The sequence below is a fragment of the Rhinopithecus roxellana genome, chromosome 8 (assembly GCF_007565055.1).
Source record: "Rhinopithecus roxellana isolate Shanxi Qingling chromosome 8, ASM756505v1, whole genome shotgun sequence".
Classification (NCBI taxonomy): Eukaryota; Metazoa; Chordata; class Mammalia; order Primates; family Cercopithecidae; genus Rhinopithecus; species Rhinopithecus roxellana.
The window spans coordinates 117857262-117871115 of record NC_044556.1 but is presented as its reverse complement, the minus strand read 5'-3'; the positions used below and the strand labels follow the sequence as shown (position 1 = coordinate 117871115).

Genomic DNA, 13854 nt, shown 5'->3' with positions numbered 1-13854 from the left:
GTTGCAGTGAGCCGAGATCACGCCACTGCAATCCAACCTAGGCTACAGAGCGAGACTCTGTCTTGAAAAAATAAAAAATAAAAGCTGAGGCTCACTGCCTTCCTGGGTAGTCCTCTTCTGGCTCTGTTTGATTTCCCCAAGCAGCCAAAGAAACCAGCTGCACATTTATTCCAGGTTTTACTGCAATGACTGAGAAGTTCAGCAGTGCCATGTACATGGACAGAGGGGCTGAGCAGTTGGTGGAGATCCTCAACTACCACATAAGTGCAATAGTGGAGAGTAAGTGTTCCCATAGGTTTCTGACTTGAGAATATTTCATTTCATTGTTTTTTCTGTAGTTGTCAATAATAACCTGATAGAGTACAATTGCTTAGCACTCCTCCTCTTCCCCATGAAATGTGTATAAAACCAGTCTTTTTTTGAAATATGATACGGTATAACTGAAGAAATAAACATAATCAAACCTCACTAATACAGACTATTTGAGGGAAGGGATATTTTGTGTTAGAGGGCTGAATTATAAACTGCTTTTAAAAGAACTGTAGTAGTAATACTTTTAATTACATGACATATCCAAGTATTTATTTTTATTTATTTATTTATTTAGAGACAGAGTCTTGCTCTGTCGCCCAGGCTGGAGTGCAGTAGCACAATCTTGGCTCACTGCAACCTTTGCCTCCTGGGTTCAAGCAATTCTCATGCCTCAGCCTCCTGAGTAGCTAGGATTACAGGCGCCCACCCCCACGCCCGACTAATTGTTGTATTTTTAGTAGAGATGGGGTCTCACCATGTTGGCCAGGCTGGTCTCGAACTCCTGACCTCAAGTGATCCACCCGCCTCAGCATCCCCACAAAGTGCTGGGATTACAGGCGAGAGCCAACGGTGCCCAGATATTTTTATTAATTTTTTTTTTTTTTTTTTTTTTTGAGCCAGAGTCTCACTCTGTCTCCCAGGCTGGAGTGCAGTGGCATGATCTCGGCTCACTGCAACCTCTGCCTCCCAGGTTCAAGCGATTCTCCTGCCTCAGCCACCCAAGTAGCTGGAATTACAGGCATGCACCACCACGCCCAGCAATTTTGTATTTTTTTTTAGTAGAGATGGGGTTTTACCATGTTGGACAGGCTGGTGTCGAACTCCTGACCTCAGGTGATCCTCCCGCTTTGGCATCCCAAGTGCTGGGATTATAGGTGTAAGCCACCGCGCCTGGCCTATCCAAGTATTTTTAAAAGCCAGCATCTATATAACCCAAAGATAGTCATTAAGAGATTGTTGTATGAGCAGATAAATGATTTATAATTAACTTCTCAATAATTTGTCTCCTAATGATGGATGCTGAAGCACTTAGAGTAAATTGAAAACTTTAGTCCCCTTGTCAACCTCTGCCTGCCATCTTGTTTGCATTGTTAATTCAAACTATTCATGAAGACAACGGTTTACTCTGTTATGGCGAACTCCTGGCCTAGTGTTTTATCAGGCTCTGAGTTCCTTAGTAATATCTTGATATTACCCACTAGACAAAATTTAATGCTTCATAAAAGCAGGAACTATGGTTGATTCCTTTCTGCATCTGACTTGGCACAACAGGTGCTTAGCCAATCCATGATGATGCATAACGAAAAGAGAGAATGGCCATTTTCACCATACAGTCTAAATAAACAAAATACAAAGTTGGTAATAACCAAGAATGCAAGTGACTATGGTTGTGATTTTCCCATTCCCTGACTCCTAGTTTCTGTGGAGTCCTGTCATTCATCCACCCACCCATGCTTACGCAAGCCCCAGCCTATAACATTTATTGATCAATAAATTAATTAAAAGCATTCCATTATCATGGGAGGAGGGCAACTGTCTTCAGACCTCATCAGAGGGCAGCTGTCTTCAGACCTCATCAGAAACCCTACCCGCCTTTCTCCTTTCTTTCCCCATTCACAGAAATGGAGCATAGACATACACTGGTTCCACATATTCATTCTCCACTTGAGGAAACAGACTTAAATGGGTTAAGTGGCTTGTCTGGGATGAGATCTTTAGTATAAGTCTATTCTCTGAATCACTGTTCTTTTGACCTAGTTTCTATTCCACTAACAAAGAATGATTTTTTTTTTTTTTTTTTTTTTTTTTTTTTACTGCTTTTAAGGAATCAGTGTTTGATTTAATTTGTTGTTGTTGTTTTTTTTCTCAGAAGTGTTGATTTTTGGAGGAGACATCCTGAAATTTGCAGGTATGGGGGCTTACTAAGATAGGAGGGGTAAGAAAGGAGTGCTGAGATGCCTGTGCTTCTGTGCTGGGCACAAAGGAGGCATCCTAGAGAAGGCAGTGGCCAGGAGATAGGCTGAGGAATGCTTGATAAGTAAGTTTCTATACAGATCTCATACAAAATAGATTGATCCCCAGGGCAGGTCAAAAGCCCGCGGCATGTCTCTCTCTGAAGGTGATGCACTGCTAGCCCTGTGGAGGGTGGAGCGAAAGCAGCTGAAAAACATTATCACAGTGGTAATTAAATGTAGCCTGGAGATCCATGGATTGTTTGAGACCCACGAGTCTGAAGAAGGCCTAGACGTCCGAGTCAAGATAGGTAAGCATTTGAGAAGGAATAAATCCTATGGCAGTTGGGATAGGTGTCTTGACTCCTGGGTCATCTCTCTCTCCCAAAGAGAAGTAGTAGAACATGGTGGCTCAGCCCCATGATGCCCTGGACTTTGGAATCAGGACAATCAGAATGTGAATTTTGGCTTCCTCACATACCAGTTGAGAGAATTTGGGCTACATAATATCTACCTAATAAGCTATTACAAAAAGTAAATTAGTTGGCATGGTAGTTGATGCATAGGAACCACTCAACAAAATAGTCTTTGTTACTGCTACTGCTTTTATTATTATTCCATCTTGCTGCTTGTCAAGGTTGTGCAGTATAAAACAAAATAGAGACTAGCTTGCCATCACATAGTTTCAGCAATGGCATGAGATTGGTCACCTCCTACCTCGTAAGAATGAAGTGCGGGAAAAGCTTAACAGGTCAGCCTGCAGCACAGCTCCAGATTTATACAAGGCTTCTTAAGGTTATACATATAATATAGCAACAATCACACATATTTCCTTATTACATTGCAGACATTACACACTACGCATGTGCAAATATTACAATTACGCATGTGCAAATATTACCCACATTATATCACAGTCCTGAGATACAGGCATCATTGTATCCATTTCAAAGATGAAAAATGAGATTCTGAGAGGTATAAGTAATGAGTAACAGCTAGAGTTATGCTTGTTGATGTTAGTGTTAGCTTCTGCCTAACTAAACTTTGCAAAACTTAGAATTCTCACATGTCATACCTGATGGGATCATCAGCAGTTATACAATTAACTGTTTCTCAGCCTTCTTTAACCTAGGCCCACTTTCGATATTGTTAAAAATTTCCAAATAAGGCCGAGTGCAGTGGCTCATACCTGTAATCCCAGCACTTTCGGAGGCCAAGGTGGGTGGATCACCTGAGGTTGGGAGTTTGAGACCAGCCTGACCAACATGGTGAAACCCCATCTCTACTAAAATACAAAAATTAGCCAGGCGTGATGGCAGGTGCCTGTAATCTCAGCTACTCAGGAGGCTGAGGCAGGAGGATCACTTGAATCCACAAGGCAGAGGTTGCAGTGAGCCGAGATGGCGCCATTGCACTCCAGCCTGGGCTACAAGCATGAAACTCCATCTCAAAAAAAAAAAAAAAAAATCCAAAGAAGTTAAATATTTTGTTGAAAAAAAAATCAAAGTTATATAATACTGAATATTTTTTCTTTTTTTTTTTTTTTTTTTTTTTTTTTTTGAGACGGAGTCTTGCTCTGTCGCCCGGGCTGGAGTGCAGTGGCTGGATCTCAGCTCACTGCAAGCTCCGCCTCCCGGGTTTATGCCATTCTCCTGCCTCAGCCTCCGGAGTAGCTGGGACTACAGGCGCCCGCCACCTCGCCCGGCTAGGTTTTTGTATTTTTAGTAGAGACGAGGTTTCACCATGTTAGCCAGGATGGTCTCGATCTCCTGACCTCGTGATCCGCCCATCTCGGCCTCCCAAAGTGCTGGGATTACAGGCTTGAGCCACCGCACCCGGCCTAATACTGAATATTTTTTCTAAGTTAACACCCAAGGAGTCTGATGTGTTCTCCTTCTTGAGAATGATGGGAACCCAGCCTCCTCTTGCATGCTGATTGGCTGTTAGAGAGGTGGGTCCCAGCACCTTTTTTTAGAGTAAGTCCGAACATCAGTGTGTTTCAGATAGAAAACAAACTGTATGTAGTATCAGGGGGAAATCAGCCTTGACAAATCAGTACAGCATAGAGCGAAGATAAAAAATAAACTTTGATTGTATTACAGTCATTTAAAAGAAATGTGTGTCACTTATAGTTCATTTATACATGTATTTTGTGTACATGTCATGTTATACAATATCTGTCTTCTGTCACTCGGGTACCAAAACTTTCATTTACCAACTTAAAAACAATGAGAGAAACTGTTGTTGGGATGGGATGTCATCCCATCCCAAAAGAAGACAGTTACTCCAAAAGAAGTAACTGTCAAATGCATACTTCTTTTCCCCACCCTCTGTTGTCTAAAATTCGACCCGAAGGGATTATTTTTACAGTTTCAATCTCTGCTAAAATGCAAATTATCCCAAAATAAGAATTATTAAAAATATTCCCTGTTGCCCTTAAGTATACATAATTGAAGAAAAGGTAAAAATAACTTTGGGGACTGGTAGGACCATGTAGGGAGATAAATGTTACAGACAGGCAAAAATTAGTGGTAGAACTTTCTAGTTTTGGAAGAAGGGGAGTTTTGGAAGGCCCGAGCCCAAAAGAGGTATGCCATAATTCCTATGTAAAGTTTTAGAAGTGAGATTTTGCTCTGAGATAGTATAGTCCCACAAAGATTATGATTTTTCCAAGAACCTGTGCTGCTGGGAAATAATCCAGAACTTCTTGTGCAAACCTATTCCTTGCCTTCTTGCCAGGACTGGCTGCTGGCCACATCAGCATGTTGGTCTTTGGAGATGAAACACAGAGCCACTTTCTGGTGATTGGTCAGGCAGTGGACGATGTGCGCCTTGCACAGAACATGGCTCAGATGAATGATGTTATTCTGTCACCAAACTGCTGGCAGCTTTGTGACCGGAGCATGATTGAAATTGAGAGCATTCCAGATCAGAGAGCAGTTAAGGTGGGTGTGATGCTGCTACTTGCAGAAAAGTTCTGCCAGCCTGTAACAGAGGCACCCTGCCAGAAGAGTCACTGGGCATGCTGGTTTCATAAAACTCCTGGGTTGGAGATTGGAATGGCGTCAGTCTGGGTTAGGCTACAGACGCTTTAGTCCAGGGCAGCTCCTCTGGGAGGAGCCAAGGCTGGTTAGCTTGAGGAGGAAATGATTAGGCTTCTTTGTGGGTAACTGAGGATATGGAATTTGGGGATTGAGGCCTTTTGAGGGGCTAGTGACCTAGCTTAAGGAGCCAGAAGGGTCTGCCGGTTCACCCGGGAGCAGAGGGGAATAGTTTTAAAGGCTGTCATTGATCCTCACTTTCTTTACCCAACACCCTCCTAACCCAGGGTGAGGGATCACTGAGGGTAAAGATTGGAGTTGAGCAAGTGTGGTGAAGTTCAGTGATAGAAGACAGACTTTTCCTGTGGCTCTGCCTAGTAGAAAACATTGTGGTTAAGTTGCAGATTGACTATAAGCAGAACTGTCCCTGGGATATGGCCAATTAGAAAAGCTGTGCTTTGAGGGTATGAAAGTGGAAGAAAGGCTGGGCGCGGTGGCTCAAGCCTGTAATCCCAGCACTTTGGGAGGCCGAGATGGACGGATCACAAAGTCAGGAGATCGAGACCATCCTGGCTAACATGGTGAAACCCCGTCTCTACTAAAAAATACAAAAAACTAGCTGAGTGAGGTGGCGGGCGCCTGTAGTCCCAGCTACTCGGGAGGCTGAGGCAGGAGAATGGCCTAAACCCGGGAGGCGGAGCTTGCAGTTAGCTGAGATCTGGCCACTGCACTCCAGCCTGGGTGACAGAGCGAGACTCCGTCTCAATTAAAAAAAAAAGAAAAGAAAGCGGAAGAAAGGCGTGCTGCTAGATGAGCCAAAGGAACGAGACTACACGGCAGAAAGAAAGAAAAGACAAAGAATCTGTGCAGATGCTGGCCAAGATGGGAGGCACTCCCACACTCATGCATCAGCCTACAACCCTCACCACCACCACCCCACCTCACTCTTCCAGCAAGACATACCCAGCCTACATGGCGTAGCTGGCTCATAGCAATAGCCCATTCCCATCCTCTTCAGTCATTCTTTTTTTTTTAGACGGAGTCTCGCTCTGTTGCCCAGGCTGGAGTGCAATGGTGTGATCTTGGCTCACTGCAACCTCCGCCTCCCGTGTTCAAGCAATTCCCTACCTCAGCCTCCTGAGTAGCTGGGATTACAGATGCCCGCTACCACACCCAGCTAATTTTTTGTATTTTTAGTAGAGACGGGATTTCACCATCTTGGCCAGGCTGGTCTTGAACTCCTGACTTCGTGATCCACCCACCTCAGCCTCCCAAAGTGCTGGGATTATAGGTGTGAGCCACCATGCCCAGCCTCTCTTCAATCATTCCTTATACCTTTAAAAGTTGTTTTAACTTTGAATTCATGTTAGACTTACAGAAAAGTTGAAAAAATAATGGAGTTTCCATATATCCCTCACCTACCTTCCCCTAATGTTAACATCTTTCATAACAAGAGTGCAATAGTCAAAACCAGGAAATTAACATTGGTACAATACTACTTACTAGTTAAAGACCTTATTTGAATGTCACCAGTTTTCCCACTGTGGTCCTTAGTGGAATGTTCCAGGACTGTATGCATGATCTCACATTACATTTTGTTATTTTTGCTTAGTCTCCTGCAGTCTGTAATAGCACTTCAGTCTTTCCTTGTCTTTTATGACCTTGACACTTGAGAATTGTCAGTTATTTTGTCAAACATCTCTCTGTTTAGTTTTGCCTGATGTTCTCTCTCTCTCTCTCTCTCTCTGTCTCTTTCTCTCTCTCTCTCTCTCTCTATATATATATATATATTTTTTTTTTTTTTTTTTTTTTTTTGAGGTGGAGTCTGTCACCCAGCGGGGAGTGCAGCGACATGATTTCAGCTCACTGTGACCTCTAACTCCCAGTCCCAAGCGATTCTCCCACCACAGCTTCCTGAGTAACTGGGACCACAGACCTGTGCCACTACACCTGGCTAATTTTTTTTTTTTTTTTTGTATTTTTGGTAGAGACAGGATTTTACCATTGTTACCCAGGCTGGTCTCAAACTCCTGAGCTCAAGCAATCTGCCCACCTCAGCCTCCCAAAGTGCTGGGATTACAGGCCTGATGTTTTCTCTTTATTGGACTAAGTTTATGCTTTTTTTTTTTTTTTTTTTTTTTAGCAAGAATACCACAAAAGTGAGGTCATGCCATTCTCAGTGTGTCATCACATGCGTCTCATGATCTTGATGTCTTATGACTGGTGATGCTCCTAATTTCTTTTTGGCCATCAGCCCCCGTCCTTTAACACTTATGAGAAAGAAGTGGTGTACAGTTTAACCAGGTTTTATTTGAATTAAAATGTTATGAAAGAAAAAAAGCAGGAAAAAGTTCTAAGGGTGGAAAAGTATAAGATTAGTCCCCCTTGGAATGACCCTCTGTGTGCATATACCAAATATTGAGATCTGAGTGAATACTGTAATTGGAAAGACTTTTTAAATTTTTAATTTAAAAATTCAATTTTACAAAAGATTTTTGGTGTTTAAGTGTGCCAATCACGGTGCAGTCAAAAGCATACTCTCTGACTTTCTGCTGAGAAATTACACTCCAAAGGATTAAACAGTTCTCAGAATAACTGAAAACTTCTCATTTTCTTTTATTTAGGTTAACTTCTTAAAACCACCCCCTTCTTTTAATTTTGATGAATTTTTCACAAAGTGTATGACCTTCATGAATTATTATCCTTCTGGTAAGCACAAAAGTAAGTACCCACCTACCTCTGCCGGTGTTCAGTAGGGTCTTATACCAATGGCAATAGCTTCATTACTAGTGGGTGAGCTCCTCAACACAGCTCCTGGTCCTTATCAAAGGGTACCTACTTCCCATTCTCTGGGATAGCAGTTCTAAGTATGACACTCCCCATACCCTCCACCTCTCCCTAGGCACTGACTCCTTTCCCTCATCCATCAAACATTAATAAGTATCCCCTAGGATAAAAGAAAAAGTAAAGCTTCTTTGTGTGCTGCTTTCCCCTCCTAACCTTCACCAATAAACTTCTCAGAAAAATAATCTGTAAGTGTATTTATACCTGTTCTCGTATCCCCTTATTTATTTATTCATCCAATAAATATTGATTGCAATCACCTTGATGTCTGTGCTCACCTGCTCTTCAGTCTTGCACCGCTGACATCTATCTTCTGCCCTGGTCTTCTGCTGTCTACTGAGACTGTTTATGTCAAGGCCACCAAGGACCATTAATTTGCCAAACCAGGTGACCTCCTCTCAGGCCTCATCCTAGGTGGTTGACCGTAGCTTACGCTCTTTTCTTGGACACTACCTTCTCCTTTCTCCTTGGGTTCAAGAGTATAACAGTTTTTCCTTTACCTCTCAAATCACCTATTTTCAGTAATCTTTGCTTAGTTTCCTTCCCATTTCTTTTTTTTTTTTTTTTTTTTTTTTTGAGACGGAGTCGCGCTCTGTCGCTCAGGCTGGAGTGCAGTGGCACAATCTCGGCTCACTGCAAGCTCCACCTCCCGGGTTCACGCCATTCTCCTGCCTCAGCCTCCCGTGGAGCTGGGACTACAGTCCCCTGCCACCACGCCTGGCTCATTTTTTGTATTTTTTAGTAGAGACAGGGTTTCCCCATGTTAGCCAGGATGATCTCGATCTCCTGACCTCGGGGTCCACCCCTTTAGGCCTCCCAAAGTGCTGGGATTACAGGCGTGAGCCACCGTGCCCGGCTTCCCATTTCTTAAATGTTGGTGACTTCAGGGATCTGTCTTTGACCTTCTAGTCTTCTCTACTCACTTCTTAGTGAACCATTCATTCGTGCTTAACTTCCATATGAGTAAGATGAGGCAAGTGAGAAGCCTGTATCACAAAACTTAAGCAGACACTCACTCTCAAGGTCCTGCAAGTTGCTTACATCACCCAAGTCTCAGACCTAACTGCCAGAATTCACTTCAGTCTTTTGTTCTGAATTATAGGATAGATTTTTGTCCTGAATTCATAAAAAACAAAATATCTGCCTGTGGGTGACTTCCACTGGATGTCAAATAGGCTTCTAATAGTAACATCCAAAACATCCTGAAAACTCCATCCAAGTGAGAAACATCAGAAACATCTTTGAATCATTCTTTCTCATCATGTACGTACAGGTCTGGAATATTTTAGATGTTACAAATAGAAGATTGTACTTTTACAAAGCCACAATAGGCAGCGGGGTGGGGAGCAGGGAGACTGTAAAAACATTGATCAGGAAAGACTGAGAACCTCAGAAGCTCCAGAGATGAAGGAGAAAGCCTCATGGCATTACCCACTCCTTGGGCTTTACCAATGCCATCTCCTGGGTCTTAATGGTACCTTCTATAAAGGGTTTCCTCAGGCCTTACTTTGAGCACCATAATACTGCAGTGCAATTCCCTTTTTTTTGTTTTTGAGATGGAGTCTCGCTCTGTCACCAGATTGGAGTGCACTGGCGTGATCTGGGCTCACTGCAACCTCTGTCTCCCGAATTCAAGCAATTGTCCTGCCTCAGCTTCCCGAGTAGCTGGGGATACAGAGGTGCGCCACCACACCCAGCTAATTTTTGTATTTTTAGTAAAGACGGGGTTTCCCATGTTGGCCAGGATGGTCTCCATCTCTTGACCTCGTGATCCGCCCGCCTTGGCCTCCCAAAGTTCTGGGATTACAGGTGTGAGCCACTGTGCTCGGCCTGCAGTGCAATTCTGATGTTATAACCACCTGGAGTTAGTGCGGGATTTCATTGGTTGAATCCTCTATAAACTTCAGACACTAGCTGCAAGCCCTGGGATACCCAGACCGTTGGCACTTCTGACCAACTACAAATTTGGGGATCTCCTTAATGCCCTCAGGTTCAGTAATTCACTGAAATGACTCACAGAACTCAGCAAAGTGCTACACTTACAGTTATGGTTTTATTATAAAGGCTACAAATCAGGACCAGCCAAATTAAAAAGACACACACATACATACACACACACACACACACATTTTCCACATTATCATTCTTTCTCTGCTGAAAACCCTTCACCATTTCTGTCTCCTTTATTTTTTGATTTCCTCAAACTCATTCCTACCATCTCTTATCAATCTATCCTAGAGCATAAAACCATCAATCTTTATAGTGAAGGGAACCATAGAGATCATGAAGCTCAACTACTCTTTCCCAGGTGAAGAAACAAGAGGCAACCAGGGCAGCAAAGTGACTTCTCCAGGGTCACACAGTGAAGCGGTATCAAGCCTGAGATCAGAAGCATTCTTCTTAATGTTATTCCTGCTGCTCTTTCAACTCTACCATCTCCGTCATTCTGTCACCATGCTCCTCTCCTGTGATGCCCTCATTTGTTTGTTCCCATCTCCTGTGGCAATAGTTCTACACCAAGCTCAGAAGTGAAAATCTCCCTAAGTCCCAAAGCATGATGTCAGTTTGAACAAGGTTTTCAGCTACATGTGACTGAATTTTGGGAAACCCGTAACCTCTAAGAGCTCCTCTTTGGATTTCCCCTGGCCCTTTGGGCCCCTAGGTGTCCCAGAGTCTCCTGACAACTGTAAAGACAGGACGGCTCAATGCCCAAGAGAATAGGGACTGGGAGACTCCTCTTGCTGGCACTGCAGAGCCAAACTTCCCTCTCTGAGCCTGCGCCCTCCTTCTGCCTTCTTAGACCTCCTGAGGCTTGCGTGCACGTTGAAGCCTGATCCTGAACTGGAGATGTCCCTACAAAAGTATGTGATGGAAAGCATTTTGAAGCAGGTATTTTCATAATTGAATTTATAGGCTTTGGGGATGTCAGGGATCTGGACAGCTGGAGTTTTAAGATTTAAGAAAAAAAACCCAGCAGCTACTAGTAAATAGTAAAATGTTCCATTAAAATAAAAAGACTTCCTTTTTTTTTTGTTTCTTTTTTTTTTTTTTTTTTTTTTGAGACAGAGTCTCACTCTGTCACCCAGGCTGAAGTGCAGCGGCATGATCTCAGCTCACTGCAACCTCCGCCTCCCGGGTTCAAGTAATTCCCCCGCCTCAGCCTCCCACATGTGCCACCACACCCAGCTAACTTTTTGTATTTTTAGTAGAGATGGAGTTTCACCATGTTGGCCTGACTGGTCTCAAATTCCTGACCTGAAGCGATCTGCCCACCTCATCCTCCCACAGTGCTGGGATTACAGGCATGAGCCACCACTCTGAGCCTAAAAAGATATTCTCTATGTGTAGGTGACTGTGAAATTCATTGTTCAAATCTCGACACTTTAAAAGAGGGCATTATTCACAATTATAACCTGACAACAGGCATAAAATAGGACTGCGTTGCTTATATAATTGGGCAAATGGGAGCTGTTGCAAGCATATAAGAACATGTGGGCACCCTTTCTGTATGCCACATTGCAGAAAGACTTCAAGTGGATGAACGTTGGCACACTATTTCTCCAAGTCATTTGCATTAGATCTTAAGCTTTGAGATTTAACAATGCAGGTAATTAGTATACTCTGAGCTACCTCCACCCTCCGGTGTTTTCTCTTTTTATTCTCTTAATCTTGATTCTCTCAAATTTATTAATCCATGTGAATTATAACTGTCTCTTACCGCTCACCACATGCCAGTCACTCTGCTAGTTCATGTATTTATTCTTTACAGTCCTTGGTAGATATTTTTATCCCCATTTTATATGTATAAGAAAACTGAGACACAGAGAACACTACAACCTTTCCTGAGGTTGTCAAGTAAAAGATATAGCTAGGATTTGAACCCTGGTCTGTCTGAATTCTACAATTTTTGCACAGGCTATCCACCCTCCTAATACATGCCTGCTTTGATACTTAGTCCCATCAAAATGCTGTTGTGTCCTGGAGGAAATCTTTGTAACAAAGGCCTGTCCAGTGGGTAGCTGCCTTCATAAGTGAATTGGAGAGGTATCAGAATGCACCCTGCCACTTCAGCCCACTGTAAAAACATTACCCCTAGTGCCTGCAATTGCTTGACTCTTCATGGCTTTCGAAGCTTAAAAAAGTCACCCCATTCTCCCCTAGCCATTCTCAAGAGATATAATACATTATGCTTCTTTAATTGCAACCAGCTGAAAACAAGGTCTTTAGCAATGGAATATAAGATGGACTCTGTGAGTCACTGGGAAAATTCCAGGTAGGAAAAACGTTTACCTGGTGAAGAGGTACAGCTAAGAGGGTTGAAAACAAGACCAAAGACAACCTTTTACAACTTTACCAAAACCAGCCCCTGCACCCAAAGAAGAAAAGTCCTTAAAGATACTGTAGTCCTCTTTTCCAAGCCAAAACTCAGAATACATAGTCTGACAGAAATTTTTTTATTTACCTGTGAATGATTTTATTTGAAAAATCAAGGCCAGGCTCATGCCTGTAATCCCAGCACTTTGGGAGGCCCAGACAGGTGGATCACTTGAGCCCAGGAGTTCAAGACCAGCCTTGACAACATGGCAAAACCCCATCTCTACAAAAATACAAAAATTAGTTGGGTGTGGTGGCATGTGCCTATAGCCACAGCTACTCAGGAGGCTGAGGTGAGAGGATCACTTGAACAAGGAGATGGAGGTTGCAGTGAGCTGAGATGGTGCCACCGCACTCCAGACTTCGGGACAGAGTGAGACCCTGTCTCGAAAGAAAGAAAGAAAGAAAGAAAGAAAGAAAGAAAGAAAGAAAGAAAGAAAGAAAGAAAGAAAGAGAGAGAGAGAGAGAGAGAGAGAGAGAGAGAAAGAAAGAAATCAGCACATTGGTTAATTAGAAATTATTAAATCCCTTTTATAAAAAGAATAAAATTACATGAAACCAGGACCTTCTAGGCAGTTAGGAAGCATGGCTGCATTATTCCCTATACCAATTCTTCTTTAATCTAGAAAATGTGCTTCACATTGTTGTTGGAGAATCTGACACTTCTGTGCTATTTCGAGGAGAGAGCGCAGTGATTTTCCCCTATTGGTTTGCTATGTACTTAATTAACAAAATTCAGGAGTGATGATTGGCAGGAATAATTTGGGAATACTCTCCTTTCTTTTCCCTGTGCCTGTTGTGTTGGAGAGAAGAAATGAAATATACCAGCGCAGACAGGCAGGAGTGTGTGGCAGATTAAATGTTGGATGAGCCAGGCGCAATGGCTCATGCCTGTAATCCCAGCACTTTGGGAGGCTGAGGTGGCGGATCACAAGGTCAGGAGTTCAAGACCAACCTGACCAACATGGTGAAACCCTGTCTCTACTAAAAATACAAAAATCAGCCAGTTGTGGTGGCGCACACTTGTAATCTCAGCTACTCAGGAGGCTGAGACAGGAGAATCGCTTGAACCCGGGAGGCAGAGGTTGCAATGAGCCGATGTTGTGCCACTGCATTCCAGCCTGGGTGACAGAGCGAGACTCTGTCTCAAAAATAAATAAATAAATAAATAAATATAAAAATAAATAAATAAATGTTGGATGAGGAGTCTGGAGATTTGGGTTCTAGTTTATTGTGTCCTTATGTGACCGTGGGAAAGTTGTGTTACTTCTCCATACATCAGTTATCTAATCAGTAAAATGGGGATAATAATACTGATTTCAGTTTGTTTG

At 42.9% G+C, this 13854-nt stretch overlaps 1 protein-coding gene across 3 annotated transcripts in view; it reads left to right on the top strand.

Moving 5' to 3' along the window:
- The window catches only part of ADCY10 (adenylate cyclase 10), a 106632-nt gene that overhangs the window by 10841 nt on the left and 81937 nt on the right, over positions 1–13854 (top strand). The window contains exons 3-8 of one of the 3 annotated variants that reach the window (XM_010371791.2): positions 175–279; positions 2183–2221; positions 2395–2575; positions 5004–5209; positions 7930–8026; positions 10950–11038. In XM_010371791.2, coding sequence (XP_010370093.1) covers positions 2416–2575; positions 5004–5209; positions 7930–8026; positions 10950–11038 — 552 coding nt within the window. In that variant the 5' untranslated portion in view covers positions 175–279; positions 2183–2221; positions 2395–2415. The remainder of the gene's footprint in view (positions 1–174; positions 280–2182; positions 2222–2394; positions 2576–5003; positions 5210–7929; positions 8027–10949; positions 11039–13854) is intronic. The other 2 variants (XM_010371790.2, XM_010371792.2) reach the window with 2 other exon arrangements.